This window comes from Haemorhous mexicanus, chromosome 3 (genome assembly GCF_027477595.1).
Source record: "Haemorhous mexicanus isolate bHaeMex1 chromosome 3, bHaeMex1.pri, whole genome shotgun sequence".
Lineage (NCBI taxonomy): Eukaryota > Metazoa > Chordata > Aves > Passeriformes > Fringillidae > Haemorhous > Haemorhous mexicanus.
The window spans coordinates 4,374,482-4,401,063 of record NC_082343.1 but is presented as its reverse complement, the minus strand read 5'-3'; the positions used below and the strand labels follow the sequence as shown (position 1 = coordinate 4,401,063).

General features: G+C 44.2%; 3 protein-coding genes across 13 annotated transcripts in view; 1 reads left to right on the top strand and 2 right to left on the bottom strand.

The window, feature by feature from the left end:
* Positions 1-95: 95 nt before the first annotated feature.
* On the bottom strand, positions 96-9,732 carry MTIF2 (mitochondrial translational initiation factor 2). The gene is made up of 14 exons (XM_059840563.1): positions 9,546-9,732; positions 8,076-8,307; positions 7,485-7,590; positions 6,417-6,588; positions 6,096-6,256; positions 5,507-5,683; positions 4,973-5,112; positions 4,469-4,593; positions 3,533-3,737; positions 2,698-2,950; positions 1,922-2,062; positions 1,004-1,168; positions 734-874; positions 96-355 (listed from the first exon to the last, which is right to left on the bottom strand). Exons 2-14 carry the CDS (start codon positions 8,298-8,300, stop codon positions 186-188), a joined length of 2,181 nt encoding a protein of 726 aa, XP_059696546.1. The 5' UTR covers positions 8,301-8,307; positions 9,546-9,732; the 3' UTR covers positions 96-185.
* A 1,699-nt stretch (positions 9,733-11,431) lies between these two features.
* LOC132324444 (prolyl-tRNA synthetase associated domain-containing protein 1-like) lies at positions 11,432-12,682 on the top strand. Its single transcript, XM_059840561.1, has 2 exons — positions 11,432-11,559; positions 12,132-12,682. The coding sequence occupies exons 1-2, from the start codon at positions 11,479-11,481 to the stop codon at positions 12,567-12,569; spliced, it is 519 nt and encodes a 172-aa protein (XP_059696544.1). The 5' UTR covers positions 11,432-11,478; the 3' UTR covers positions 12,570-12,682.
* Positions 12,683-14,174: 1,492 nt separating this feature from the next.
* Positions 14,175-26,582, bottom strand: part of CCDC88A (coiled-coil domain containing 88A) — a 70,815-nt gene continuing 58,407 nt past the window's right edge. For 5 of the 11 annotated variants that reach the window (XM_059840546.1, XM_059840550.1, XM_059840549.1 and 2 more), the window contains 5 exons: positions 25,704-25,907; positions 25,344-25,415; positions 24,296-24,376; positions 22,641-22,906; positions 14,175-21,568 (listed from right to left, as the gene is read on the bottom strand). In XM_059840546.1, coding sequence (XP_059696529.1) covers positions 20,561-21,568; positions 22,641-22,906; positions 24,296-24,376; positions 25,344-25,415; positions 25,704-25,907 — 1,631 coding nt within the window. In that variant the 3' untranslated portion in view covers positions 14,175-20,560. The remainder of the gene's footprint in view (positions 21,569-22,640; positions 22,907-24,295; positions 24,377-25,343; positions 25,416-25,703; positions 25,908-26,582) is intronic. The other 6 variants (XM_059840554.1, XM_059840556.1, XM_059840555.1 and 3 more) reach the window with 5 other exon arrangements.

Below are 26,582 nucleotides of genomic sequence, written 5' to 3'. Positions count from 1 at the left end.
CAGTGAGGGCAGCTGGTTGCTTGACATGATAGAAGAGCAGAACATTTCAGATATAAAATGTATCTGAAGTGCTCTGATGTAAAGAACAGCTCCTGTGCATCTCTGAAAGTTCATTTAATGTTAAGAGGTAAAGGCCAGCCAAGATCATAATATATATCCTTTAGTGTCCACATGTTAAAATGTCTTTAAAATCCTGGGTCCCAGGAAGTTGTCTGTTGAACTTCTTTTTCTTCATAACAGATAATTTCATCTCCAATACTGAACTCCAGATTTTTGTCCAAACTCAATCCACAATCCATTCCTGTTTTTATTACCTGGACATCATCTTTATGGTGCTTTAGTGATGACAGACATCCTACAAAGAGAAAAAGCATGAAAGAGAGGCCACCAGCAGCAGAGCAGAGCAGTGGTTTGGTCTGCCCTTCTTGCAGGATTAATGTTTCACTTAGTGACTCCACAGGGAAAGCAGGAAAATGGAGGGATGGGGGTGTGGTTAATGGCAGTCAGACACCAGGTCCTTTGGGCAGGTAGAGCCTGTGATGCTCCTACTCTCCTGCCAGAGTGGGTGGTTGGAAAAAGGTCTGGGAACAACCCACTGGCATTTGGTGGCTTTCCTCTCCATCCTGGACAGAATTCAGGATTTCTCCAGGATCCTTTGCACTGACTTCCTATGGAACTGGCAATATCTAAAAATGCTAAGCACAAATCCACATTTTGTGACAATTCCACTCACCTTTCCAAATAACATCCCTGTTACGGATTAGCTTAAACTTCATTTTTCTGTCCAGCAGCCCCTTGTGCACTCTGCATCCAGCCACTGGAATTTTGTTTTTTCCTACTGTGACAGAGAAGGTGTCAAGAACTGAAGCTTCCCCTAAAATAAAAAACTAAAGTTGAAGTCCACAGGAATAACAAACTGGCACGAGGTTGAAGCAGGGTGCATTTTTCTAGGAGTGTAGAATTTACCACATTTTGAGGCAAAAATGAATCAATGAAAACTCACCTACTGTAGTCTCCACCACAGTTGGGGGCAGCCTGCTGTTCAGCTCATCCTTCAAGTCTTCGATAAGTTTGTAGATAATGTTGTGAAGTTTAATTTTTATTCCCTTTTTATCAGCCAGCTTTTTGATACTTTCATTGGCTTTCACACTGAATCCAAATATTACACCTGAAAAATGAAACATCTGTCAAGTGATGACTGCAAGGGATGAGCCTTTGAACAGTGAAAGTGAAATTCTGCAGCACAGGGTACATTTTATTCCTGCTTCTCTTTTAAGGGGGGACCATTTGCCTCTCCTGCTATGGCTCATGGACTGCTACAAACCTATCAAAATAAATAGCCCCAAAAAGCCCACAGAAGGTCCCTGATGACAGAACTAGAGGTATCAAAGCAGAAAATAACACACAGAGCTCATGTAAAGGACACAGATCTATCTTTCTCGGCTGGAAAAACCAACTAGGTTGTGCAAATAAAGCCAGAAGTGAATTCTAGCTGATTCTTGCCCACCTGTGGCACGTGCAGTGACCTCACTCTCTGCAGCAGTGAGAATTACGGGGTATGAACAGCAACAACTGACTCAGTCCTAGATCCAGGTGCCTCCCTGAGCAAAAAGAAAATTATTTTCTAACCTGCTTTTCTAGCTTTGCCCTGTGTGAGCATCGTAAAGCAACCTGAGTGAAGAGCCAGAGTTTAACCTTAACTACTGAACTTCTGGCAAGAGCTTTTCCAGAGTCTTTCCATTTCTGAGAGACTTTGAGCCTCCCCTTCTGTACTGGTCTGATTTCAAGGAAACATTTTCAACATTCACAAAAATTTACCTTATTGATGCTGCTAATTATTGAGAAAACAAAACCTGGCTGAGGCCTATGCATTTCAGTAAGTCAGAATTTGAAAACAGTAAAAGGAATTTGAGACACCCACCATTAAATGCTTCAGCAAGGCTGATATCATTTTCACTGATATCTCCCATTCCAAAGTAGACAATGTCTAGTTTGCATTCATCCTCACAATCATAGCTGTCCAGAATGTTAAGAATAGCTTCAACAGATCCATCCACATCACCTGCACGGATAAATGAAAATACTGCTGGCTTTGTGTAAGTCAAAGACACAGAAACACAACCAATGTCAACTCCACACTGTGCAACAGAAAGTCTTCTGACATCTGTCATTATATTTAGAGTAATATGTTAAAACCCATCCAAAAAGTCTGTGAATTCCAAAACTAAACTGGATAAATACAGAAGGCCCAGAGGCTCTACACCTGCTGTCACTGTCAGGTCAAGTTTGCAAGTTTTCAACTACAGTCACTGCTTGAGCATCACTAAATGAGGTAAAACCAAGTTCCTCCTCTCCCACTTGAATACAATTGTTATTTTGTTATTCTCCTCTATTTTGCTGATGCCAAACACTTATAGCTTGGGACTTTTTTGACATATATAGGGTTATGTATGGGTTTTCTCAGGAGCCCCTGGGTAAGTGCATTGAGCATGCTAAGTTTTCCTGTTGGCCCTGCTGGCAGCACATCCTCCTGACCAGTGGGTGTTTTCTGACGCCCCTGCTCTTATGGGAGTTCAGTAAGTTTTAAACTGATCAAACTTTTGGTAACAGAAGCTGTGTTTAGTTTAGAGCTCTGTTTCAGACAGAGCATTTGAGAAGCACAGAACCAAAGGAGCAGCACACAGACAGGGACAGCACCTTTAACTATTAATGAGAGTGTGTTTTCATCCATCTCTGTTCTCTCCTTAGGCCTTGAGAACATCAGCTGCTTACTGGCCTTGTACAGCACTGCCTTCCTCTGTCTCCAGGTCAGGTGGGCCAGCTTCTGCTGCTGCTTCTCATATTCCAACCTGTGTTCCTTTTGCTTTGCTTCAATAACTTCCAGATCCTTCTTCATCTTCTCCTGTTGTTCAACATAGGCCCTCCAAGCCACAACTTCCTGTGCCCTTTGCTGGGCAGAAGACAGAAACATTACCTTTAAAGCACTGCTTCATAACACTGCAATTTCATCCTTTCACATCCTCTCTACAGGCTCACTCATTTTCCTTCACTTTTAACTACAGTTTTGCTGCACAGATGGCAGAGAATGAGACAAGAGCTTTTCTTCCCTGAGCTACCACATGACTCAAGGCCTATTTTTATAGTATCTCTTCATTGCAGAAAATAATTGTTGTTCGTTCTTTCATGTGGTGTTTTTCCAGCACTCACAACACCTATTTCAAGCTGTATTTTATGCATTTTCTTTTTGTCAGGCAAGAGTTATGCCTTTCTCAAATTAAAACACTGATCTCCTCAAGTACTGGATTGTTCCAGTGGAGATGAGGACAGTCTAGCAGGGGAAAGGTGGAAAAGAAAGAGGCAAAATGCAAACCCTCATTCCTCTTCCAGATCATCCAGCCCAGGTCCCTTAATCCCCATGCTTGACCTTTCAAGGGATTATCCAGGTGATTAAAAGCTCTCACTTATTTTGTTACTCAGCTCCTTCCCATCCTTGCAGCAGTGTGAGCTTTTCACTGAAGAGTTCTTTGTGTACCTCAGACTCTACTTCAAGGATTTCATCTCCTGCTGAAGGGCATTCCTTCCAGCCCATGATTTCCACGGGGATGCCTGGTGAGGCTGCATCCACAGCTTTGCCATTCTCATCGAACAGGAAACGCACTTTTGCCCAGGTCTTCCCTGCAACCAGAACACAGCCTTTCCTCAGAGTTCCTCTCTGGATGATGGCTGTGGTGAGTGGACTGGTGAAGAGCAGAGGAGAAAAATAACAGACAAAATTCAAGTGATGTTTCTCCTTGTCTTCACAGCCAGTGTAGGCACAACACAACCAGAATGGATTTGTGATCCATCACAGGCAGAAAATTCCTGTGATGATTTACTAGAGCACTCACCAAATGTTTCAGCGAGTTAAAAAGCCCCAAAATCTGCACTGTACTCTTCATTTCTGCAGATCAATCCAAAATCTGACATTTGTGAACCCAGCAACAGGATGATTTTATACATTAAGTGAACCCCCATCAAAAAAACTCCAACCCCAAATAACAAATCCCAACAACCTTGTAGAATTCAGTTCATTTTTAAAGAGGGTAGAACACACCTTGCTCACAGCCCCTGCCAATGGACTAAGATACTTAAGGGTAGAATGTCATGCTACACAAAACTTGTCAAGAGCTTTGTATGTATTGACTGTTAACTTCATTGCTCTTACTTTTTAAAAGACATTTTAAAAACCACTTAATTTCTACCATTTGAAACTATTTTCTGTTAAAGGATTTTCATTTCAGGGATGTGATGAATTTTGCCCCATCAGTTTATAACCTCTAGTGTTGCAGAGTAGTATTTCAAGGCTTTGCCTAGGAACACTGCAAAGGAAGTGTTCTGCCTCTGCTTACTGAGGCACAGGTCCCTGCCCAGTGTGTCTGTGCTGTCACCAAGTGCTTCCCTGAAGCTGTAGAGGTGGCACTTGACTCACCCTTTCCCTTTGTCTTTCCGAGACTCGATGATCGTCCCCTCCACCAGCCCCGTGGCATCTGCCTTCAGTTCCAACATCTCTGCCAGAGCTACAGTTGCCTCTGCCAAAACCATCAGGTTTTCCCCCTGCATAAAACCACACAAAACCACACAGAATAAAGGAAGTGCCCACGCAAAGTGGGATCAGAAGTTTAACCCTCAGTGCCAAATTCCCCCACTGAAATGTGATGACATTCAACACCCAGGAAAGACTTCCAGACATCAGACACAAACCTGCTGGACTGAATTACCAGCAGAAAAATGAGATATTATTGCTTGCTGGAAGTCTGAGCCTCAAAATACATTTCAGTGAGTTTCAAGTAATTCTGGCAAGAGCCAGTAGCACTGAGTTCATGGCAAGATATCAAATACCAGGAAGAGAAGCATTTTATTTTCCAGCTGTCAAATAAAAATGCATTTCTCTGCACATATTAGACACCCATGAACAGCATCATTTTTTTCCTACCTTGAGGGCAGAAATATTTACAGCCTGAACATCACCTCCAAACTCTTCACACACCACATCGTGAGCCAGCAATTCCTTCTTTACTCTTTCAGGATCAGCTTCAGGTTTGTCACATTTATTAATGGCCAGGATAAGAGGAACTAAAAAGAGAACACACAAACTCAGCACCAACCTAACCAAAACCTGCTGCTACCACCACAGCTGCTAGAAAAGGTTAGAGCAAGTTATGGCCACTTAGAACAGATCAGCTTACTCTTCCCTGAGCAGCCCTCAAGATCTGAGCTACCAGGAGGAAGCTGCAGGAGTTACCCATGGAGAGAAGGTAAAAAAATCCCGAACAAGGAACCCCTGTCTTGCTACACAATTGTATTTTAGCATCTTTTTGTATTACTGCAATATTCAGGACATTTTCAAACATCACAGGGAACGATGAATGGGATTAGGACAGTCACTTCTCAGGTTCTGTGGATTCCAGTCCAAGGAGGCTTTTTTGAGAGGTAAAAGCAAGGTTCCCAAAGCCCCCCCACTCCGTACCTCCTGCATTTTTGGCGTGCTGGATGGACTCTATGGTTTGCTGCATCACTCCATCCTCTGCTGCCACCACCAGAATGACAATGTCGGTGACGTTGGTGCCCCTCGCCCGCATGGCTGAAAAGGCTGCGTGGCCAGGAGTGTCAAGGAAGGTGATCTTTTCCCCAGAAGGCATGTGCACTGTGAGCAAATGCAACAGCTTAACATCAGCATTTCAGCCAGCTTTATTTGATGTGTTGTAGATCAAGCATCACCCCTTTGAGGGCATTTTAATAACAATGACATGTTTTAGGCAGTCAGGTAATTGTTGGCATGACTGTCAACGGTGCTGTTAAATCCTCAGGAACAAGGAAGCGTCCTGGGATCTTCCATAACCCAAAATAGTCTAATGTCAACTTGTGCAGACAATTAATTTCAAAGCTCTGTGTACATAGTTATGACAGGTAACAGCAACAGACATTTTATGTTATAGTTTCCTTTCTCACCATTTATGTGGCAACTTTTTTCCCCAGTGAACTGGCAGCAAGTCAGCCTGCTGAGTGAGATGGAGAGGAGAGTGTCTTACACCTGAGCAGGTGGACTTGGATCATACCAATAAAAGCTCCAATGTGTTGTGTGATGCCTCCTGCTTCCATCGCCGCCACCTGGGTTTTCCGCAGGCTGTCCAGCAGGGTTGTCTTGCCATGATCCACGTGTCCCAGGATGGTGACAACTGGGGGCCGTGGGGTCAGTACTGCTGGGTCTGCAGGAGGTCTGCAATTGCAGCAAAAACAGGGCTTGTAAAGCCAAAAAAAATTCACTGGGCCACACCCACCACAGCACTCGATGCCACTCAGTCCAGGCTGCCTCTTCCCCAAACACCTGCAGAAAGGAACAGAATAAAAAGAGCCAAAAAGAGCAGCTCACAACTTGCCTCTTGACAGCATCTGTGTTTTTTCTTTCCTTTTCCTCTTTCAGTTTTGCTGATTTATACTTCATTCCTGATTTTTGCACAATCATCTTGATGTGGTCTTCACTTAAGATGGAATCTGGTTCTACTGAATCAAGGTTAATGTTTGTGTACAGCAGCACTTCGTAAATATGATCTGCAGCAAACATAAACACATTTAACAATTATGTCCATAAAAACATGTGGGACAAAAAAACCCAACACACTTCATCAGAATTTTCCATTATTTTCTTTGTGCTACTAAGTATTATTCACCAAGCAGTTTTCCTTTAGTTAGATTTATCTAGAAGTTGCCATTAATCTACATACTTGCAGAGAAGAACTTTTTGCAGATTTACTGAAAATTACTACTCTGTTGGCTGCTAGAATCTTATTTTCCACTCAGATATTCATGGCTTAATTTCCACTAACTCCAAAAGAGAAAACAACTGAAATTCATAAAAGGCAAAGAGCAAAGGAGTGATTCAAGGAGGAAGGAAATTTGATAAATCTGATCACGTGCTGCTTTCTTTGGTTGTAAGAAACACGGAACATATCCCAGCAGTCAAAAATTGTTACAGGGAGCAATGCCAGACAAAGTCCTGCCACTCCCAGTGAATCAAAGGGCTGTTCTAATGAAACACAAATTGCTCCTGAACCCAAGATTCCTACTCCTACTCTGGGTTTTGGGCTGAAGCTCTTTAGCCTCCAGTTCTTAACTCACGGGGGTCCAGCTCTGACAGAGCAGGGTGCAGCGTTTTCCTTCTGGAATAACTGAGCCCCTGGGAAGCACAGCCACAAGGAGCAGCCTGCATGGATCTGAGGCCTTTCTGCTGGAGAGGACAGACAGACATGGCTTCTTCACATTTAAATGTCTGGCCTGGTCATTTGGATGGCCCAACTTCTTTTCTCTTTAGTCTGCACTGTGTCTCCCAACATTTCCTTTGGGATGGATCCACAACCACTCAGGCCACTGAAGACACCTTTGCCTTTCCCACTGGTGGAAGGGCTGTGACAAATTTTGCTGTTTCTGACCCCAAAGCAGGCTCTCACCTATGTCTTTGCCCATAGCTTGTGCCAGTTCCTCCACAGTCATCTTCTGCCTTATCTCCACTTCACCTTTTGTCAGGGGAATCTTCTTTTTCTTCTTTTTTGTCTCCTACATGGAATTAGACACATACACAGGAATATAAACTAAGAAATAACAAAAACAATATTAAAAAGACAATGTTCTCAAGCCATATGAGGTAAACTCATCTTCTTAACTATAATACCAATTAAATACAATTAACAAATGAGTTAACACATCATAATGAACATTTCAAATGTATAGCACGCTACCCTTAATCTTTTAGCATTTTTAATTTTTCAGAACAAGGCCAAAAGCCAATAAAACCATTTCCACTTTTGTTTGTAATAATTTCCTCCAGTGTCAGCAAAAATTCATGATGCTACTGGTCTAAGTCAGTATTTGAGAGGGAATGGCAAAAAAATCATACATGAAGTACATTTTGTTTTATAGATTTATACCAACTTCTCTATACTCATTAATAAAGTGCTTTTTTTCCTTTTTCATTAAAATGTTCAAACTGAGCTCTTGTACTTCCCACACAAACCCAGGAATTACTGGATGTCCTTAATTACCTCCTTTGTGGCTAGATGTCTGCACTGTGCTAAGGCAGCACTGATTAATCTGTGTTTTGGCCAGAGCTGTAGATGCAGAGGGAGGGAGCCCATGGGATGTGCAGACACCTCCACAGGTGTCCATCGTGCTCCACAAACTTTCCTGGAGGACAGGGCACGCAGCTGCTGGCAGGCACCACGGAGCTGCACCAGATTTTCAAACCTCAGCAGCAACCCTTGGTTCATTTCCCCACTGCAAGCACAAAGCACACACTGAGGTCAGCCTCGAGGCCTGAAGATCCTTCTTCTCAGGACAAAATGTACAGGAACACGAGGCACAAATGTTATGTTTCCAAACAGGCTTTTTAACACTGGCAAAATGAAACTGTTTAGGAACTGTTCCAGTTTTTCCATTTCCTTCTGCACTTCACCTTTTCCCACTTCTCTATTGCAGACACATGGATCTACTAAGAGCTTACAGATCTTTCATCTTTCTCCACTGGTCTCTTATAAAAACTATTAATTCCCCCACTGCAGGTTCTTGGACGTCTCCTACAAAAACCTCACATTTGCACTCCTCATGCTATACTGACAGAATTACCCAACTTCTCTAAGCCAGCAAAACACACCTGCAAAATGCCCTTTACCTGAGCATTTCAAGATAAAAGCACCACTGAAAGATCACAGCACGGCAGTGACACCAGTGCTGAGGTGTGGTCAGAGACCTCCAGTGAGGCTAAACCCTGGCTCAGCAAAAGCTTCTGTCAGATCATCCCACATCTTGTTTTAACCATCTTAACTTTAGTTTGAGTCGTTTTGCCAATTATCCTGTACAACACCCTGAGCTTCTCCTGTTGCCCAGAGCTGCCTATTCTGCACTGGCACAGGTCCCCTGTGGCTGGCAGACCCCTGGAAGTGTCCAAGGCCAGCTTGGACGGGGCTCCCTGGGATAGTGGAAGGTGTCCCTGCCCATGGCAGGGGGTGGAGCAGGATGGTCTTTAAGGTCCCTTCCAACCCAAACCATTCTGTGATTCTGTCCTGCTCGGGGATGGACTCTCTGTCCCTTCCATGTCCGCACTCACAGGTGTCCTTGTGCCACCCTCCCTGCAGCTCCAAAGGCAGGGAACGCTCTCGCTTCCTCCCGGAACGGCTGCGGCCCCTTCAAAACCTCCCTCGCACCCTGACTCCTGCAGCAAGCGAGCACTTGACAAACTTAACCAACCAAACCCAGGTGTTTTGGTGGGGTTTTTAACCCTAAAGAGAACCGTAAAGGGGCTGAATCGGTAAAGCCGAGGGAGCCGCGGAGCTGCCACAAGACGCTGCGCACACACACACACAAACAACACAAGGTCAAGGCGGCACTGGCCCAGCTCACAGCAGCGAATCCCACGCCAGGCTCTGCCTGCGGAAAACCCTTCCCGGCTCCCGGGCCGGAGGAGCCCCATTCCCGCTCCTGCTGCTCTCCTGCCCATGGCTCTGGCTGATTAATACCTGTCAGCCGCAGCCCGCCCTCCCCGCGGGAGCAGCGCCTTTCTCCGAGCCCCCGGGTACCAGCCTTGACAGCCCGAGGAATGAAGGAAGGAATGAGGGAGGGAAAGAGGGAAGGGAAGGAGGGGAAAGGGCTCCGCGACCCCTCCGCGCCTCACGCCCGGCGCGCCGCTCTCTGCGCATGCGCTGCGAGGGGGTGCGAGGGAGCCGCGCAGGCGCAGCTGCGCCCCCGGGGCTGGCCGGACGGGGGCGGAGCCTCGCCTCACGGGAGGCGGGAAATGCCCTCAGGGGAGACGGGACACGGACTCCGTTACGGGACAGGGATTTTCTGATTTTATGATGCCCATTCCAGGGTTTTGAAATTTATTTTTTAAAACATCTATTTATCTATCTACACATTTAAATTTGTTTTACTCCTTCCTGCCAGGAGACAGCAGCTTCCTCTCTGCAAAGCCCTCCCCCACCCACATGCAATCTAAAGCTTTAAGGCGCCTGATTTTTAAGTCATCTCTAATTTGGCGTGTCTAAAATAGCGCCACTAAATGGAGTAGAGAAAGCAAAAATGTAAGATGAAGCTCTACAAGTGAAAAATCCTTAATGTTACCTGGTTAATGCTGGTTGTAAAACCCAGGGATAATCCCAGGGGCCTGCCCGGCACAGTGCTGATGCTGTGGCGATCCCTGTCCGGACACTGCAAACTGTGTGAGACGAGGAATGACCATGATTTACATGTCTGAGCTCTGTATTTCACGCTCTTTGCCTTAATGTGGGACCTGTGATAGTTCCCACACGTTTCCAAGAGCCGTAACTATGTGCTTTGCTGCTCTCAGTATCTTTCCTACAAGTATTTGCTCATTTATGATGCTGAATGTTGGAAAAAAAAAAAACATTCTGCATTTCGAAGGTGGGGTACTGAGACCTTGGAATGCACAGGACCCTTGAGTGCTTCTCCACGGGTAAAATAATCTCAAAAATAAATCACAGTAGAAAAAAATAAGATATTAAACCCCAAAAGTTGTGCAAAGCACATTAAAAGCAGTCAGTGTTTTAGCACAGAAGACATGCTGGGAAGGAAGGGCTGCTACGAGGGCAACACATCCTGGAACTGACCTGAAAAATGTTTTAATGCAAAAATAGATTTAGCGTGTGAAACTCATCAGAGTTTACTGCAAATCTGCTTTTTGAGCTGATCTTCCACTGGATGCTGCCTGGAAATCTTCCTGCGCTGCTGTGTGCTCTGGGAATTAGCGTGGGGTCATATTTTACCCACATGTCTCTTCACCACAGTCATACTGTTTTGATTTAAAGCTCATTACTGACTGCCCGTTTTTCTGAAGGGCCAACTGGAAACAAATAATTATTGATGTCATAGGTCGGGGCAATGGTTTGGGTTGTAGAAATATTTTCCAACTGTGTGCCCATTAATGTTTAGCTTTGTCCCTTAGTTGGAATACATGATTTTTATTGGTTGACTTAAAAATATACAGATGATGCTGTTTTTGTTTATAGGGTGCAGCATGTATTTTGATTTTCTTCTTAGCTTTGATTTTTTCGTAACTTTCTTATCTAGCAGTGTTTTCAGCAAAACTGTGTGTAAGGAGCACGCCAGAACCTGAAATTAGAGTAAGAACGTGTACAAAGGATTAATAGGTTAAACGGAGACAAATATCTGCTTGAAACCAACATTTAAACCAAATACAGTCCCCAGGGAATGTGTGCCGAAGCAATGCGTGAATGTCGCTATTTGGGAAGGAAATGGCATTAAGGAACACGAAATGTACCGAACTGTGCGGGAGGGGAGGCTCAGGTGGGACGGGGACATATTATATGCACAGCCTGGACCTCAGGGGGGTGCTCTTCAGCAAAAACGAGCGCAATTTTGATGGATTTGCCCGTTCTTTGGGCAGGGCGCTGCCCGGGGGCGGAGCGGGGAGCGATGGCGGCTGAGCTGCGGGAGGCGCTGGAGCGGCGGCTGCGGGACCTGGGCATCGCCACCGTCACCGCCGAGCACCCCCAGGTACGGAGCCTCCTTAAAACCCTGTGATAAACCCCCGCCCTGCCAGCGGGGCACAGCGGGATCAGGGCGGGATGAGGTCCTGCCCCGCGGTTTCAGCAGAAGTATCTGTGGAAGTTCTCGCAGGGCCTGGCAGAATGTTTGGCGACGCTTTTTGGTCGCGTTGACTCTGCCTCCAGATCCACCCCCTTTCCCCCGTAGTCTGAGAAGCGGCTCGCCCACTTCTTTTCCCTGAAGTCGGCGGCATCCAAGATGCTTTCCAGTCTTCTACTCGCTCCCAGTTACAAGCCACGTCATTCCAAGCGTGTGAAGCCGCAAACCGGAGCGCTCCCAGCGCTGCCTTTAAAGCGAGACATTGCTGCACACACGAGACAGAAACGATTCTGAAAGTGTGCCGGAGCAGTTCGTCACATTTTATTCGTGTTCTGTTAAAATTCCTTCATAAAAGGGTACAGCTTTTAGGCCGAGTAGAACATTCAGCATTTTCTAAATACTTAACAAAAGATACCTGCCAGCACACGACTGGGAGTCTAATGGCATACAGAGTCTGACACCGCACTGCTGCTGTTTTCCAGGTGTTCACTGTTGAAGAAATGATGCCCCACGTCCAACACATGAAAGGAGGTCACAGTAAAAACCTGTTTCTTAAAGACAAAAAGAAGAAAGGGTTCTGGCTGGTGACGGTCCTGCACAACAGGCAGGTCAATTTGAACGAACTTGGTAAAAAACTGGGTGTTGGAAGCGGAAACCTAAGATTTGCTGACGAGAACGCCATGCTGGAAAAGCTCCGAGTGGGTCAGGGCTGTGCCACGCCGCTCGCCCTCTTCTGTGACCAGGGAGATGTGAGGCTGGTGCTGGATGCTGCCCTGCTCCAAGGGGGCCATGAAAAGGTGTATTTTCATCCAATGACAAATTCTGCAACCATGGGCTTAAGCCCCGACGACTTCCTGAAGTTTGTGAGATCAACAGGCCACGACCCCATCATCATACACTTCGATGAAGACATTAAGTAGAGGAAGTTCATTTTTCTACTACTACTCATAGATTTTTGTAGAGCAAAACTGGTGAAAAATCTCATTACAAATAAAACTTGAAAAAAATGGCTTACTCCTTTTTCATTTGTTTCAGTTATCTAAGTTTGTAGTGTATAATGTGCTAAGAAAAAATACTGCCTTTCAGTTATTAGAAGATTAACAGTGTTCTTAAAAAGACATTTTGCAATCTACCACTAAGTAGCTAGTAAGTAGAAAAGGCATTATTTAAATACTACGACAGTCTTTATCAGTAAATGGATAAAACTAGAATTTCCCAGGCATGGGACTGGCCTTGAAGGTTTAAACTTGACATCACTAGGAAAGAACAAATTCCAAGTTGCAGGACACCTTTCAATACCCCCAGGACAGAGTGACTGTCCCTGCACCCGTTTATATCTTACTACTTTATTCTTTTTACCTAAAAAAACCAATTCACCTACACTACAGGAAATGCATTTGATTGTCATTTTTCAATCATGGTGTGCTGAAGACAGAAGCAGCAGAAACTCCCTCAAATCCAGTAAACATCCCATGGCAATGAGCACCCCCCAAAACCCAAAGCCAGGGGAGCAGTGAGTGAGGGATGGAATGTGAGGGTGCTGGGGGTAAAGGCTTTTGGATGCAGCCCAAGGAAAATGTCAGTACAAAAAATGCCTCTAGGGCAAGAGCATCAGCACAGGCTGGGATGAACTGAAACCAAAACTACAGGAGCACAAATTAAAAACTTGTAAAAGCATTTGTGACCTTGGGTGAATGAACAATTACTATTAACTGAGTAGGAAAAATCATCATCTACGGTAAGGCAAGTTCCTTCACTCACAGCCTTACCACGTTTCCTTCATCTGGAAGCATCTGGTACCTGTTCTTGGAGCTCTGAGTGACAGAACCCTTCACCATCCAGCAGTTCTGGTTCTCCACCTCTGACAGACACAAACTGACCCCCTCTATCCTGGGAGCCATGTCCAGTGGGAAAGAAGTGACCAAAAAATGCTGCAGCTGTAGGAAGAGTACTAGAGAGATGTCCAGATACATGAGATTTTTATAGACTGAAGGGAACATCTGGTGTTTAGGAATACTGGCTAGATGAATGAGCTCTGGATGGACAGATGCACCACTAAATTAGCTCCACATTGATACATTAGGATGTGTCTTTAAAAGTAGTATTTACCCTGCTCTCTCTCTGCCATTCACTTTCCCTCCCCCTTAACTTTTTTTTTTATTATTGTACCCCAAAATCCCTTATCATTTCAAAAAAAGACTATTAGATTTGACTTGGCAAAGTTTTTAAATCTGGAATGTTTTAAATGTGACAAATTGAAGGACGTGCACAATCCTGGAGTCTGCACTGCTTAAAGTGTGACTAACTTCATCCTCAGAGGGGATCCTGAGACTCATCTCAGCAAAAATAACTACCAGGCTTCAAATACTACACCTGGCAAATCTAGAATGATTTCTTTTTGTATTTACTTATGAAATCAGTGTATATATATATATTTTTAAATAATAGTATCAAAATAGTGTACAGTTAAAAGCTCCCAGCTCTACACAAATCACACAGAACAAACTACACATGGCCCAGAAAAATTCTGCTACAGTTTTACCAGTTTCCTTCCAGAAGAAATACTCACTGCACACATCACCACGACACCAATACCCTTCCAGTAACATCAGTTTCCAGAAAAAAGTGTGTATAAATACACACACACAAAATAAGAATAAAAATTATTTGGTTTGGCATTTTAATAACATCATTAATAAATGTATACAATGGCAAACATTAAAAAAATCAATATGTAAAGGAAATTACAATTTTAAATAAGAGCTTTTTAAGTTCTGGTTCACACCTTGGTACATTCCTTTAAGGCAGTTTTATTAATATCAAAGCATTATTTACATATACATCATCAGCTACCCCTAAAAATCACACATGAGCTCCCTTTGTTAGGCTGCATCATGTCCTGGACAAAATTTAGAAATTATGATAATAATAACAGGTGCTGGGAATGTTACTAAATCTTCAGAGACTATCAGAAAAGTAAATAGAACATACACATTGTATGGCATGAGAACCTCCTCTGTAACCTGGAACTGGCAGTGCTGGGTTTGGGATCCCTGGGGTACAAAGCTGCCATGTGCATCCCTGGCATTGGGAGCAGCAGGAACTGAGAAGCTGCTCCCAGGTTAAATTTGGTTTTTTATTTCCCTCTAAGGGCACAGACTGGGAAGGTTAAGAAAAGAAGAAGGAAAGGGGAATTGGCAGAGCACAGAGAGCCACCTGACTGCTCGAGTGCCAGGGAACTTCTCTGCAAAGCAAAGCAAAGCAGGCAGCTTGAGCGAGCTGAGCTGGTCAGTGGAGCGGGAGGGGATCCCTGCGTGATGGAAAGGACACATCCAGCTGTGCTGAGGGCACTTCCATGTGCCCAGCAGTGCTCCACACACAGAGTGTGTGCCAGAGTCATGGCAGTGACAGTGAGTGTCCCCAGACACAGCCACCCAGCTGGGATCCTGGCAGCATTTGGCACTGCAGTTTCAATCTCCGGGGTCTGTAACAGTAACGTGACAAACGGTTCTGGCTGGGGGGTTTGAGCTGCATCAGTCCTCTGTCAGCAGAGAGTGAGGAGAACCCAGGCCCTGAAATGAGCTTGAGCCCATTGTCATTCAGAATGAAGAGATTTTCCTGATCTTTATGGCCTTTGAATTTTCTGTCATACCCGTTATGCCCTAAGATCTTTGAGCCCATTTTACCACAAAGAAAATTTCAGAAGAAACTTATTTTCAAGAAAACAAACAGAAAATCTCCCCTTCTAAAGCTTATTGCCCATGCCTCTTTTTTCCCCTTTTTGAGAAGATTTCAAGCTTCTGAATCTGTTGAACTGCCTTCAGCAGTGGGGCTCACCTTCTGAGGAAGCTGCAGGTGACATTATGCCTGCTGGACACTTGGAGGTGACACAGGGAACTCAGCCCTTTACATGAGGAACAGGAATGTGCTTACTGGCTTTAATAAAATAGAACAACTCGTTTTGGGTCTCAGTTCCCATCAACTTTCTCTGAGCTCGCTGCAAATCTTTCCAAACAAATATATGCGACCACCAAATGTACCAATAATGTTTGTTGACTTTAATATAAATCAATAATGAACAAAATGTATCTAGTAAAAGATAACTTTAGAGGGAACTGATTGTAAAATGCATGTGATATTATTTACATTTCTTTTTGCCATCAAGAAACCTCCTAAGCCACAATCAGCTCATGTCAAAAGACGAACAGTAAAAAAAAAAAAAAAAAATTAGTCAATACACAAACATCGTAAGACAGTCTTTCCTGGAAATGGCATTTGTGGAAAACAGCCTTATATTAAAATAAAAGTTATAGAAAAACCATACCCGACAATGTCCTGTCAGAAACATCTGAACATACATATGCAGAGTAACTCGGGAATGTGAAAAACACAAAGGACAAACAATGTCTCTATAATACCATTATCCCATGACTCCCACTTCTGTTAGTTACCAAGCTTTTCCACGGATGTAAACAAATTTTTCTCTTGCAGTATGCAACAAAAATCAGCATAAACTTTCTTAAGAGCAATTTCATGCAGATTATGCTAACCAAATAAGGCAGTGAAGTGCCAGGAGCTGTGAGGTTTTTGTATCTGTATATACAGTCCATTTCAACAAAATTCTACAGCATTTCCTTTAGATTTACAGACGTAAATAGAAACTGCTAGTTTTGGGGGTTTTTGGCTAATTATTAGCAGAAGCTTAAGCAAATCAGTGGCTAATTTCAAAAACAGAAGATGAAAGAAGTTTTGTTTTATTTTTTTTCCCCTGGAGTAATTCTCGAGACCTTAAAATCCTTGGTCCTTAGGGAGATGAGAACTGTCCTTTATTCAGTAGATCTTAACAGTGCAATGTGCAATAATTCCTAAGACCATCTACACATTTTCGGCAGTAGACTCCAGTAGAGCTCCTTGATTCAAGGAAGGAAGGAAGGTAGGTAGGTAGGTTTTTATTTCTTGCCTGCTCTAGTCACGAAGAATGTAAAAAATTCCCTTAATTTTTATTAATGATTCCTACAGTCGCTGTCTTGTTACTTCAGATATAAAGGCTTCACACTGAGATACTGAAGGACACTTTTCTCTCTGTGGTCAGTCAAAAGGCAGAAAGAGAAAAGAGTGTAAGAAAAAGCTTCAAGTGTAGAAGCACAACACACAGAGTTCAGTCACTAACAGCACTAACAGCATGCACCAAAGGGGCTCAGGGAGGTGGAGAAGAGGACAGAACACCAAAACCAAGCTTTATAAAAAGACAGATTCCGTGGGGTACTGAATACTCGGAGTTTTGTTCAACTGTTCTTTCAGATTTACCTGTCCCTGTCTAAAAAACTGACTACAGTATTATTTCTTAATGGGATTTCTTTGAACTTTCTTCTTCAGGAGATTGGAAAAATAAAAATAAATGTCATTTTTACAGGCAAAAGGCTGAGCAGGGTGAGGTTCCCTGCCTCTGGAAGAAGCTCTGGAGAGCCACCGGCCCCGGGCTAACGAGTGAGCGCGAGAGAAGCCAGGGAAGCAAGCAGGATTTACATCTGGTTAATGCAATGTGCTCTGGGGCTGAGATGGAATGCTGTTAGTTTGTTGTAAATGAAATTCATCTCATTTACAGGCTGGGCAGGAAACTCACCACTTGGCCCACAGCTCAGGTAGTGGGTAATAGAATTAGGAGCTTTGTTGCTCCCTAGACCTGCTTTTTGAATTTCTGCTTTCTGGGATAGCTTCCACATCTGCAGAGAAAAGCATTTCAGGTTATTCATTGTGTTTATCAGGACATGAAAAAAACCCCTCATGCATTAAAACACATTCTACTCATTAGGAGAGCAAAAGGATACATAAACACTTTCTGGTTGTTTTTAGGAGGAAAGGACAGAGGAGAGGGACAGAAGAAATTCACTCCAAGTGCCTGCTCATCTACACTCACTGACATTCATCTCAGCATTTACAACAGCCAGGTATTATTCCTAAAGCCACAGTCAGATACATGTCACCTTTAGCTACACCAACCCTACATTTCTGCATGAATGGAAATAAAAAGCAATACTGAGGTGCAATCACAGCTGACTGGCCCTAGCAGAGAACTTCTTTCATTGTGTTTTGACCTGCTGCACACCGACAGGAACGTTCACATTCAGCTCCACAAAGCACAAAACTGTCTTTGCATGCAACAGCCTGAACATGCAAAATGCAGCATCTGAATTCACCAGTCACTGAAAGCAAAGCATCAAGCAAACCCTGAGCCAGGCAAACCCTGAGCCAGGCAAGCCTCAACTGTGAGCAAACGGCTGAGCCTGAACAACAAAACCTTTCTGGGCAGCAGCCACATATTTAGTGTTTATCAGTATCATGCAAAGTCCTAACTTAGCACTGCCCAAGGCAGCAGGAACCAAGGAATAAGCAAGGGCTCCATCCTGCCCTGCACATGTGGCTGAGGAGCAGCAGAGATTGGGAATGGAATGAACTCCATGGAACCTTCCACTACTTGAACATAGGCAGACATCCACGAACATCCAAAAAGTGAAGGACAAAAAAGATCCTTCTGTCCATGACAACATGTTCTTTTTTTTCATATGTAACAAACAAATTTGATAAGACGTTATTCAGAGCCATTAAACACTCTCTTGCAGAACATTCTGCTGCTGCTGAACTCAGTGGAACAAAACAAGTTATTCTCCTCAGAACTGAAAGGCAATTCCTTGCAAATTTATAAACCAGTGCAGAGCGGCTTGAGCTGGACCAGCTCAGTCTCCAACTCCAGCAGACTGGAGGCACTGGTGCTCCAGGGCACTCATGCTTGGCAATTCCAAAGCCCTTGGGGTTTAAGAGGGAAGCTGAGGACAATACTGGAAGTTTTTGTAGGTGACTGTCTAAGAACCTAAGCAAGAGGAGGAGGCAACACCACACTCAAGGGCTCTGCAGCCAGAGCTGATTAAAGCAGCCACACACCTTGTTCTGACCAGTGGCTCTGAGGGCACAGGGAAGAAGAGCCAGACCCTGGCAGCACAGGATGAGTTTGTATTAAGGGCTCTCTGGGATTGTAATTCTGCCTTATGCACACATTGCTTGGGATGCTGCTGCTCTTCACCTCCAACCTAATCCCAACACACCTACAGATGAGCTGGAGAGAAGTCAAATGCATGACCCAAGACTAGAACACTGCTCTTGCTCTGTGAGAGTAAACCTGTGTGAAATTGAGATTATATAGCTCAGATTTCTCATTCTTTTGCTGCTGAGATAGCTCAGAGGGAACACAGCAATAGCTGACAGTGCCTAGTCCTGGGAGAAGTAAAGGATTTGTCAGCCCAATAACAATGAGTGCTACAGACCTGAGGGAAGGACTGTGTCACACCCTCCATCAGTCATTTTATTCTCCACAGACATTCAATATCCTCCCCTCGCTCCTGAACTGCAGGGCTTCCCATCCCATAAAAAACAGAACCCTTCCAGACTCCCACATGGAGTCCTCCTTGGGGAGCTATGGATTCACTGCCCCTCACTAACTAAGCACTGAGGAATTAAAAGTCCAGCCCACACAGTGGTTCTGTGACTGCCACAAAACTGTTGGCAGAATAAATGCGTTTGTACAAAACAGAATGTGACACTTGTTGTTTTTCAATGTATATTTTCAATTTTAATTATTTTTCCTCTAGCTATACTGTCATTCAAATTTTTTATAATGTACTTTAGCTCCAATAACTGCCATAACAATGTCCTCTTGCAAAGAAGTGCTCATGTCCAAAGCCTAGTGTAATTATAGCTTAAATCTGATACAATTTTAAACTCTCTTTGAATTTACCATTGAGAAGTTTCAAGCATGTGCAGAGACAGTGGCACATTAACTAATTACTTTTCAACATTTCTCTTTAGCTGCTCATCTGGAATTTAAGGAGTTATTTGCTGAAGTATTCATATCCTCCCATAACCTTGCAACAACTTTATTTTTTCTTTTATTTAACTGCATCACTTTAACATTTTCTGTTATTTTTTTACACCATTTGTTTTTTATTACATCAGTGGTACTTCCATTGACAAGAAAAAATGAATTTCCACCATACTCAAGACAGTTTTTTATTCCTATCCATCACAAGGAGCCTGTTACTTGACCCCTGATAAAACCAAACAATTCACCACAATTGTACCCACGACTGGAAAGACAAAGCAGATCAAAGGGAAAAGGTGGAAAAGGTCATTTTTTCATGACAAGTGCTGTGTATCATGCAACTATTTATCACCTCTTTGTAAGAACTATCATTTCTGTTCGGGATTATGAATGGTGTGTGTGTTTATTACTCAGTATGGACAGTAATTAATATTTACTGTGCAAACTAAGAGGCACTGAATTATTTGGATTACTGGGCACTTGTTCCTCGTGCATTTATGCCATGACACAGCATAAATGAAAAGGGTAAGAAGACACTGAGTTATCTCCAAATGCTTCTTACCATTAGTACTTCATTTTTGAAAGAAGAGGGAAAAAAAGGTTTTTTTCCCTCCAGGCAGATATTCAGTGTATTATTGATAGCCCTGAGAGCTCGAGCTCCACTGCCAGTGCTGTCCTTGTCCCAGGAATGCTGCTCCCTGCGCCGTTCCGGGCATGCTCTTGCTTTAACATGCAGCAGTAACCAACAGGAAAACACCAAAATATTTGCAATGCGTGACAAATTAAAATAGAGCTTGTATTATAAAGGCATGCAAAATATACACAGTGCAATTAATGTTTCATGCAGACTTTGGTGGGGTTACAATTCCACGTTCAAACATGCCACAGTCCACAGCCGCCGTCCGCAGGGAACAACCACCCCGCGGATAAACCAGCAATGATTCCTTCAGTGGAGGGAAGTTTCCTCTGTCATCCAGTGGACATGGAGAACACCTTTATGGCATGTTAGACATAAATATTTAATAATACAGCTTTCTTTCATACACAGCCATACTCATACCACAGGGTCTGGTTATCTTCCGAGACCAGCAGCGGGGACTGGGCCTCGCCAGGGCCGGGGGCCGGGACAGGGTCCCCGGTCAGAGCTGCCCGAGGGTCACCCTGAGCCTTTGGAGCAGCACAAGGCTGCTCCTGGCTCCTCAGCACTGACCTAAACGCCGACACATTTGCCTGGTCAGCTGCTTTGGAGGAGGATCTCGGGGGCAATCCACTGATATTGCTGACTAACTCGGTGTTGAGGGATAAGAAGGGCTGGGGCGCAGCGAAGGACCCTGCACCGCCACTCCCAGATCCGCTGGCTTTATCCCAGAACACCCCCGCGCTCGGCAAAGTCCTCTCACGACAACCCGGCCTTTCCATCCTGGAAGGCTTGGCAAGCTCAGAGTTACCTCCTACATGGCGTGGTGCGAGCGTGGGAGCCGCCTCGCCCTGCGGGCCACGCTCCCCCCTGGCAGGCACACAGTGAACACAAGGAGAGGACACCCGCAGTGCCGAGTACTCACTGGAGCTGGGCGGAGCACTCCTGTCAGCCGGGGCTGCATCCACGGGCACGGGCGGCCTACTGTCCTTAGACAAAAAATCATGGATGCTTGTCCTTCGTGTGGTTCCTTCTGCCGTGGAAATCACGCTGCTGGCACGAGGTAAGGTGGCGTAGGGGTTGCAGTCCCTGGATTGTCGCTGGGTCACAGTCGCTTGGATCTTTTCTTTCACGGACCGGGCCTTCCCCTGGGCGCCGGGGGTGAATTTGATTGGAGAGCTGCTGAAGTAGAGATCTTCAGCCTTCCGGAGGCTGGGCCTCACCAGCTGCTCTGGTTTGAGGGATCGTCCATCTGAGAAATCCCCTGTGTTTCTGACACTCAGGGATCTCACGATCCCACAGCCAGCTGCCGGCTGCTTTCGCAGCTTCTCCCTCCCTGCCAGCTCCGCAGACTCAGACAAGCTCCTCATCACTTCATCTAAAAGGTTCTCTTCACTTGCAGACTTCATCTGTAAAAACAGAAAACAGACGTTTCTAAATTGCGATTTTTACCTTTTCTTAAGAGTTTAGGTGAGTAATATTCAGACCCAGTGAAGAAAGACAGCAGTTGTTTTCAAAATGGTACCAGAGACCACTGGGGAAGAATTAAGCTAAAGGCATTAGGGAAATGCTCTGGCAGAAGACAGGAAAGCTTGAATACCCTTCCACCCAGAATGGGTCTGTGAGGCTATGAAAGGGATTCTGGGATTTGTGAACAGCAGTGGACCTGGCTTGATGACTTAGGTGGTGTTTTTTATTTCTTATTGCCAGAAGAGTACTGTCTAGTGCTTAAACCCCAAAAATCCTTCTCAGGGAGACCACGAGTGGGAGCCATGTTAAGTATCTAACCAAAAAATGCAGAATTTTCTCCAGATCTGTGTCACCTGCCCCAGACAACCCTGGATCCCCACTCCTGAGAGGCCCCAGTCACAGTGACTGGCTAGCTTTATCCTAGCATGATCTCCTACATGACTTTGGGCAGATCTCCTCAAGAACCAGGGATGCAGAACCTGGAATTCCAGCAGAGATGAGGTCATCTGGGGCTTCTTAGAAACTGACACTGATTCACAGAAACATTCCCTTCATCTTACTCCTCTCAGATTTCAATAAGCTCCAAGGTCACTTTTTGTTTCCCAGTACTGTTAAGAAGATGAAACTGAAGCAGACAGGAGTCTCCTCAGGGAGTGAAGTCAAACATCTTCCTTGTGGTTGATACAGGACAGATGTGACAGCAGCTGCTGCTGGACTGGAAGAAGACAAGTGAACCCACTCCGAGCTCTGGTATCTCATGCACTGGACACCTTTGTCAGTACAGGTCGACTTCCCTACCCAACCCAGGGACCACAGAGGGTCAAACTGCAAAATTCCACAGATTTCCTGCTGGAGAAACCAGACAGTGCATCAGGAGACAATGCCTATGACCTCTCAGTGCAGGCGTGACTGACAGCTCCAAGAAATCTTTAAGGAATTCTACTCACTGTGCCTTGCATTAATTCTGAGCCCACAGATGGGCACTGTGTGGTTAAACACTCTTCCACTGACCTCACTGGAGTTCCTCTTGTTGCTTTCTTCCAGGAACTGCTGCAGGGTGACCACCTCACTGCCAGGGGAGCCCGTTTTGGTGGCTTTGCCGCGACTCTCGGGCGCCTCGGGCGTCCTGTGCTGGAGCACAGGGCTGGACCTGGTGTGGCCCTTCAGGTACTGGATGGGGCTGCTGCTGCTGCTGGACCAGGCCTCGTGCTCATGGAGCAGGCTGAACTCCCCACTGCTGTGGCTCTGGGGCCTGCTCTGGCTGTTCACTGCACCTGCTTTGGGGGAAGGCAGTAAGCATTTCCATTAGAAACACACCAAAAAGCTGTAAGCCTGTATAACCCCACTGAAACCTGGAATGTTACCAGATTCACTTAGCATTCATTCTATTGACAAGACTAAAAAAAAAGCCCAGTTGTTATTTTTTACTCTGTAAAATTACACTGCCCTGACTTACCTTCTGCAGCTCTTCAGACATGGCATGATTTTTTTTTTTTTAAATAAAAACTACCTTTCACTTATAATCTGGGCCTCCACCTACATAATAATATATTCCAAGAGGTTAAAGAGACAGCTCCACTCTTATTCAGCATCACTGAGAGACACAGGGTAATTAAATGTTAAAGGAAATACAAAGGACTGAGTGGCAAGAAAATGTTTTCTCCAACAAGAACTACTCAGGAATGCTGCTTCTCCAAAAATTCCTGCTGTTACTCCTAGTTTGTTACAACTGGGACCTGGAGGAAGCACATGGTGTTAGATGCAAAATCAATTCCGCAACACCAGTTCATTTCATTTGTCAGAAAGTATGAATTGCTTAAAAAATACTGATAGATAATCAGGTATTTCCAGCTTCATGTCACTCCCAAGAAATGAAATTAAGTTTGAACCAAGGTAAATTGTTTATAGTGGAAATGCCTAATTCTGTACAGTCACTGGGGCAAGGAGGACCTCAAGGGACCTTTTACAGAAGGGAGCAATCAAACAGATATAAAATAAACTATTAGAAATATTCAGCTAGCATTCATTCCTAAATTTCCAGACAAAGAGACACCATTTAAAAGATGCAAGCCATGGATATTAAATGAAGTCTTGAGCTGGCAGTGCTCTAGTCTAGTCTGTACAACAGTCTCCAGCTAAAAAAGCCATGAGATACAAAAATATATTAGGGTTCTTAATACATGAAATTTAGAGAATACTGATAAATCAAGGGATGTTAATAATCTATTAAAACCAAAATATAAAGGTTTCTAGCATGAATAACATGTGCCATTTTGTGCAGTTGTACAGCACACAGCTCACAGCAGCAGTGCAGGGCAGGAGGATGCTTGGAGAAAAAAAAAGGAGCAACTTTTCAGCTTAAAAAGCTTTTAAAGTAATTTGGGGGGGAATTCTTATTTTTCTTATGACAACAATGTTATCCAGGTTAGGTTTGATTTAAAATAGTAGGTAACTTCAAAACTAACACCCCCTTTGTAATATTGACTAAAACCATAAAATATCTGTGCTTCTAATCTGGGGAATGAAGGCTGTGAACACTCAAGGAAGCACAGGCTGTGCTGTGCAGTGGGAGGTTTTTGGTTGTGGGGGTTTTTGAACCTCTACAGATGATCTTACAGAGAAAAGAATGGAAATGAAGCACGGATGTGAATTCACCCCCAGCATACCTTTGACTTCATGGAGTGAAGCATTGTTATTGCTATTGCTAGTGGATGTCCTGCCACTATCAAGGCTGGCTGGTCTGGAAGCTGAATGGAAAATTAGGAGACACCATGATGAACAACATTTTAGCAGAGGACACTGCACCTTCACATTCTGCTGCCAGAATGCTCAGAGGATCATGCACGACCTCCCAGGCTGAACATGCCCATGGGAACAAAGTGGTTTCTTACAGATCAGAAAGCGAAGGAATTTCCAGGCGGTCCAAGAGGACACTTTGGAAAAGGGCACTACAGGAATAGCGAGGTACAGAGGAGAGGAAAAGAGAAAGAGTCTAGTTTAGAATTGAAACTGAGTGCTCAGTGGGGAAGCAGGGCTCAGACAGGGGCATGCAGGGGCTGCTGTGCTCAGGTCACTTACAACAGATCTGACAGGGAACCCTGCACAGGGCTGGAATGCCACGGACAGGAGGAGCAAGAGCATCTGCACAGATAAAGTCCTGTACTCCTAAGCCAATACAAGGGAAATGCACTGTTAGTAGCCTCAGAAACGTCTGCTGCTTGTACTCATTGTAAATGTTTATAGTACAGTTAAAACTCCACTTCTATTAATAGCCTATTTTTCACTTCAAAGCTTTGCTTGAAGGAACACGTAACGATTTTATAAACTACAGCACATGGCAAATTTGGGGTTCACTGAACAATAAACATTGAAAACTCAGGCCAGATTTGGACTTGATTTTTTAAGATTGAAATGCTAACTTCCTTTATTTACTATTAGCTCCAAATGGAAGTGAAAACATTTTCCCACTAAAAGGGAAAATGTTTTGATCCTGTTCAGATGCACTTCACAAATACTTTCTACCAGAGATACAGAACATCTGTCTGATGTAGTAGTTAAGAGAGAAAGGAGAATCTGAAGAAATGATACATTAGAGAGATATGAAAATCAGAGAGAGCATGCTCATTGCAATGATGCCATTCAATGTATTGTCACAAATTCATTAACATTCACATCATATATGCTTAATTCATTTAATGAAAGCTCACATCTTACCATGAACTCTTGATCCTGTACTAGAATCATCACTAATACCTTGTGGACTTACATCTTCAAAGGATGTAGTATCTACACACAGAGACATAAAGGAAGATGTAAAATAAAATAAAGTGGAAAGAGTATTAAAATACTTATCGTTGGTAAAATGGTAAAAATGAAAATATTTTTCAAAGCAATCCATTTTTACTTAGGAAACATTCTGTAGGAAAAACCTTGAAACATTTTACAACTGCAGTTATTAAACCGGTTCATTATCTTAGCACTGCAACTCAATCATTAAGATTGAAAAACTTAAAACATTAAGTCAAACCAATATTTACACAGTTACATCAGGGTGCAAAAAGCTTCTACCTATACCTTTATTATTTAGCAACTGCTTGGATCTGAAGCCTGTGGAGGAGTTGACAGTGGCAAAGTTGATAGCTGTAGTAGAGAAGGCCATAGCTCCCAATTCCTTCCTCCTTTTACCCGTGGATATATCATCAGGACCCTCCAGATGCTCAGAACTACCTGTCCATTGTCCTCCTGCCAGGACCATGGACTGCACCAGGTCATTCATGGCTGGGATGCAAATGAAAGCAAATGATCAGCGTGGGCAATGTACCTGCTCCGGTTGTTAATTTGCATTGCAAAGGTCGGACAGTTTTCTAAGCATTAAAGCGCCCGCAGCAGCCGGCAGGAGCAAACCACACCCCGGGTACCGCATGCAACAGGCTCGGCGGGAGGGAGGGAGGGGATGCGGGCTCCTGAGCCCAGGGAGGTGCTCAAAACGGGATTGTCAGGGGTCGCCATGCGCCAGGTGCTGTTAGAGGCTCTGCCAGCTGCTTGCCGTGAGAAAATGGGATGAGCGGGGACAAAACGGGCACGGGTGCTCATACAACGGAGTGCCGGCGCCGACACGGGATCCTTGTACAGTGCAGGTTACTGCAGGCACACTGGGGTTTACAGAGCAACAGAGAGGATCTGAAAAATACCACATCTGATGATATTCACCTTTACTTCCCCAAACTCGAGAAAACTGTCCACCCCTCATTAGAAAACAAAACGAAACAAAAGAAATCAATGCAGCATTCTGGCAACGAGAACTGATGAACACTCGCAGAGTGACAGACCACCAGAGAGCCTTGCACAATCTCCTACACTTGCTTTAAACAACAACAAAAAAAATAAATTACAGTGACTTCTGAACAAAAGGCTTATGAAACGTGTCATTTAAAACTATTTCCGTTAACACAG

Excerpts from the sequence above, each read along its gene's own strand:
- MTIF2 (XM_059840563.1), bottom strand. The coding sequence starts at position 8,300 with ATGAACCAAGGGTTGCTGCTGAGGTTTGAAAATCTGGTGCAGCTCCGT. Across the intron at positions 4,594-4,972 it reads TAAATATTTCTGCCCTCAAG|GGGGAAAACCTGATGGTTTT; the intron begins GTAGGAAAAAAA and ends GGTTTTATGCAG. Across the intron at positions 3,738-4,468 it reads CGGAAAGACAAAGGGAAAGG|TCCACTCACCACAGCCATCA; the intron begins GTGAGTCAAGTG and ends GCTCTTCACCAG.
- LOC132324444 (XM_059840561.1), top strand. The coding sequence starts at position 11,479 with ATGGCGGCTGAGCTGCGGGAGGCGCTGGAGCGGCGGCTGCGGGACCTG. Across the intron at positions 11,560-12,131 it reads TCACCGCCGAGCACCCCCAG|GTGTTCACTGTTGAAGAAAT; the intron begins GTACGGAGCCTC and ends GCTGTTTTCCAG.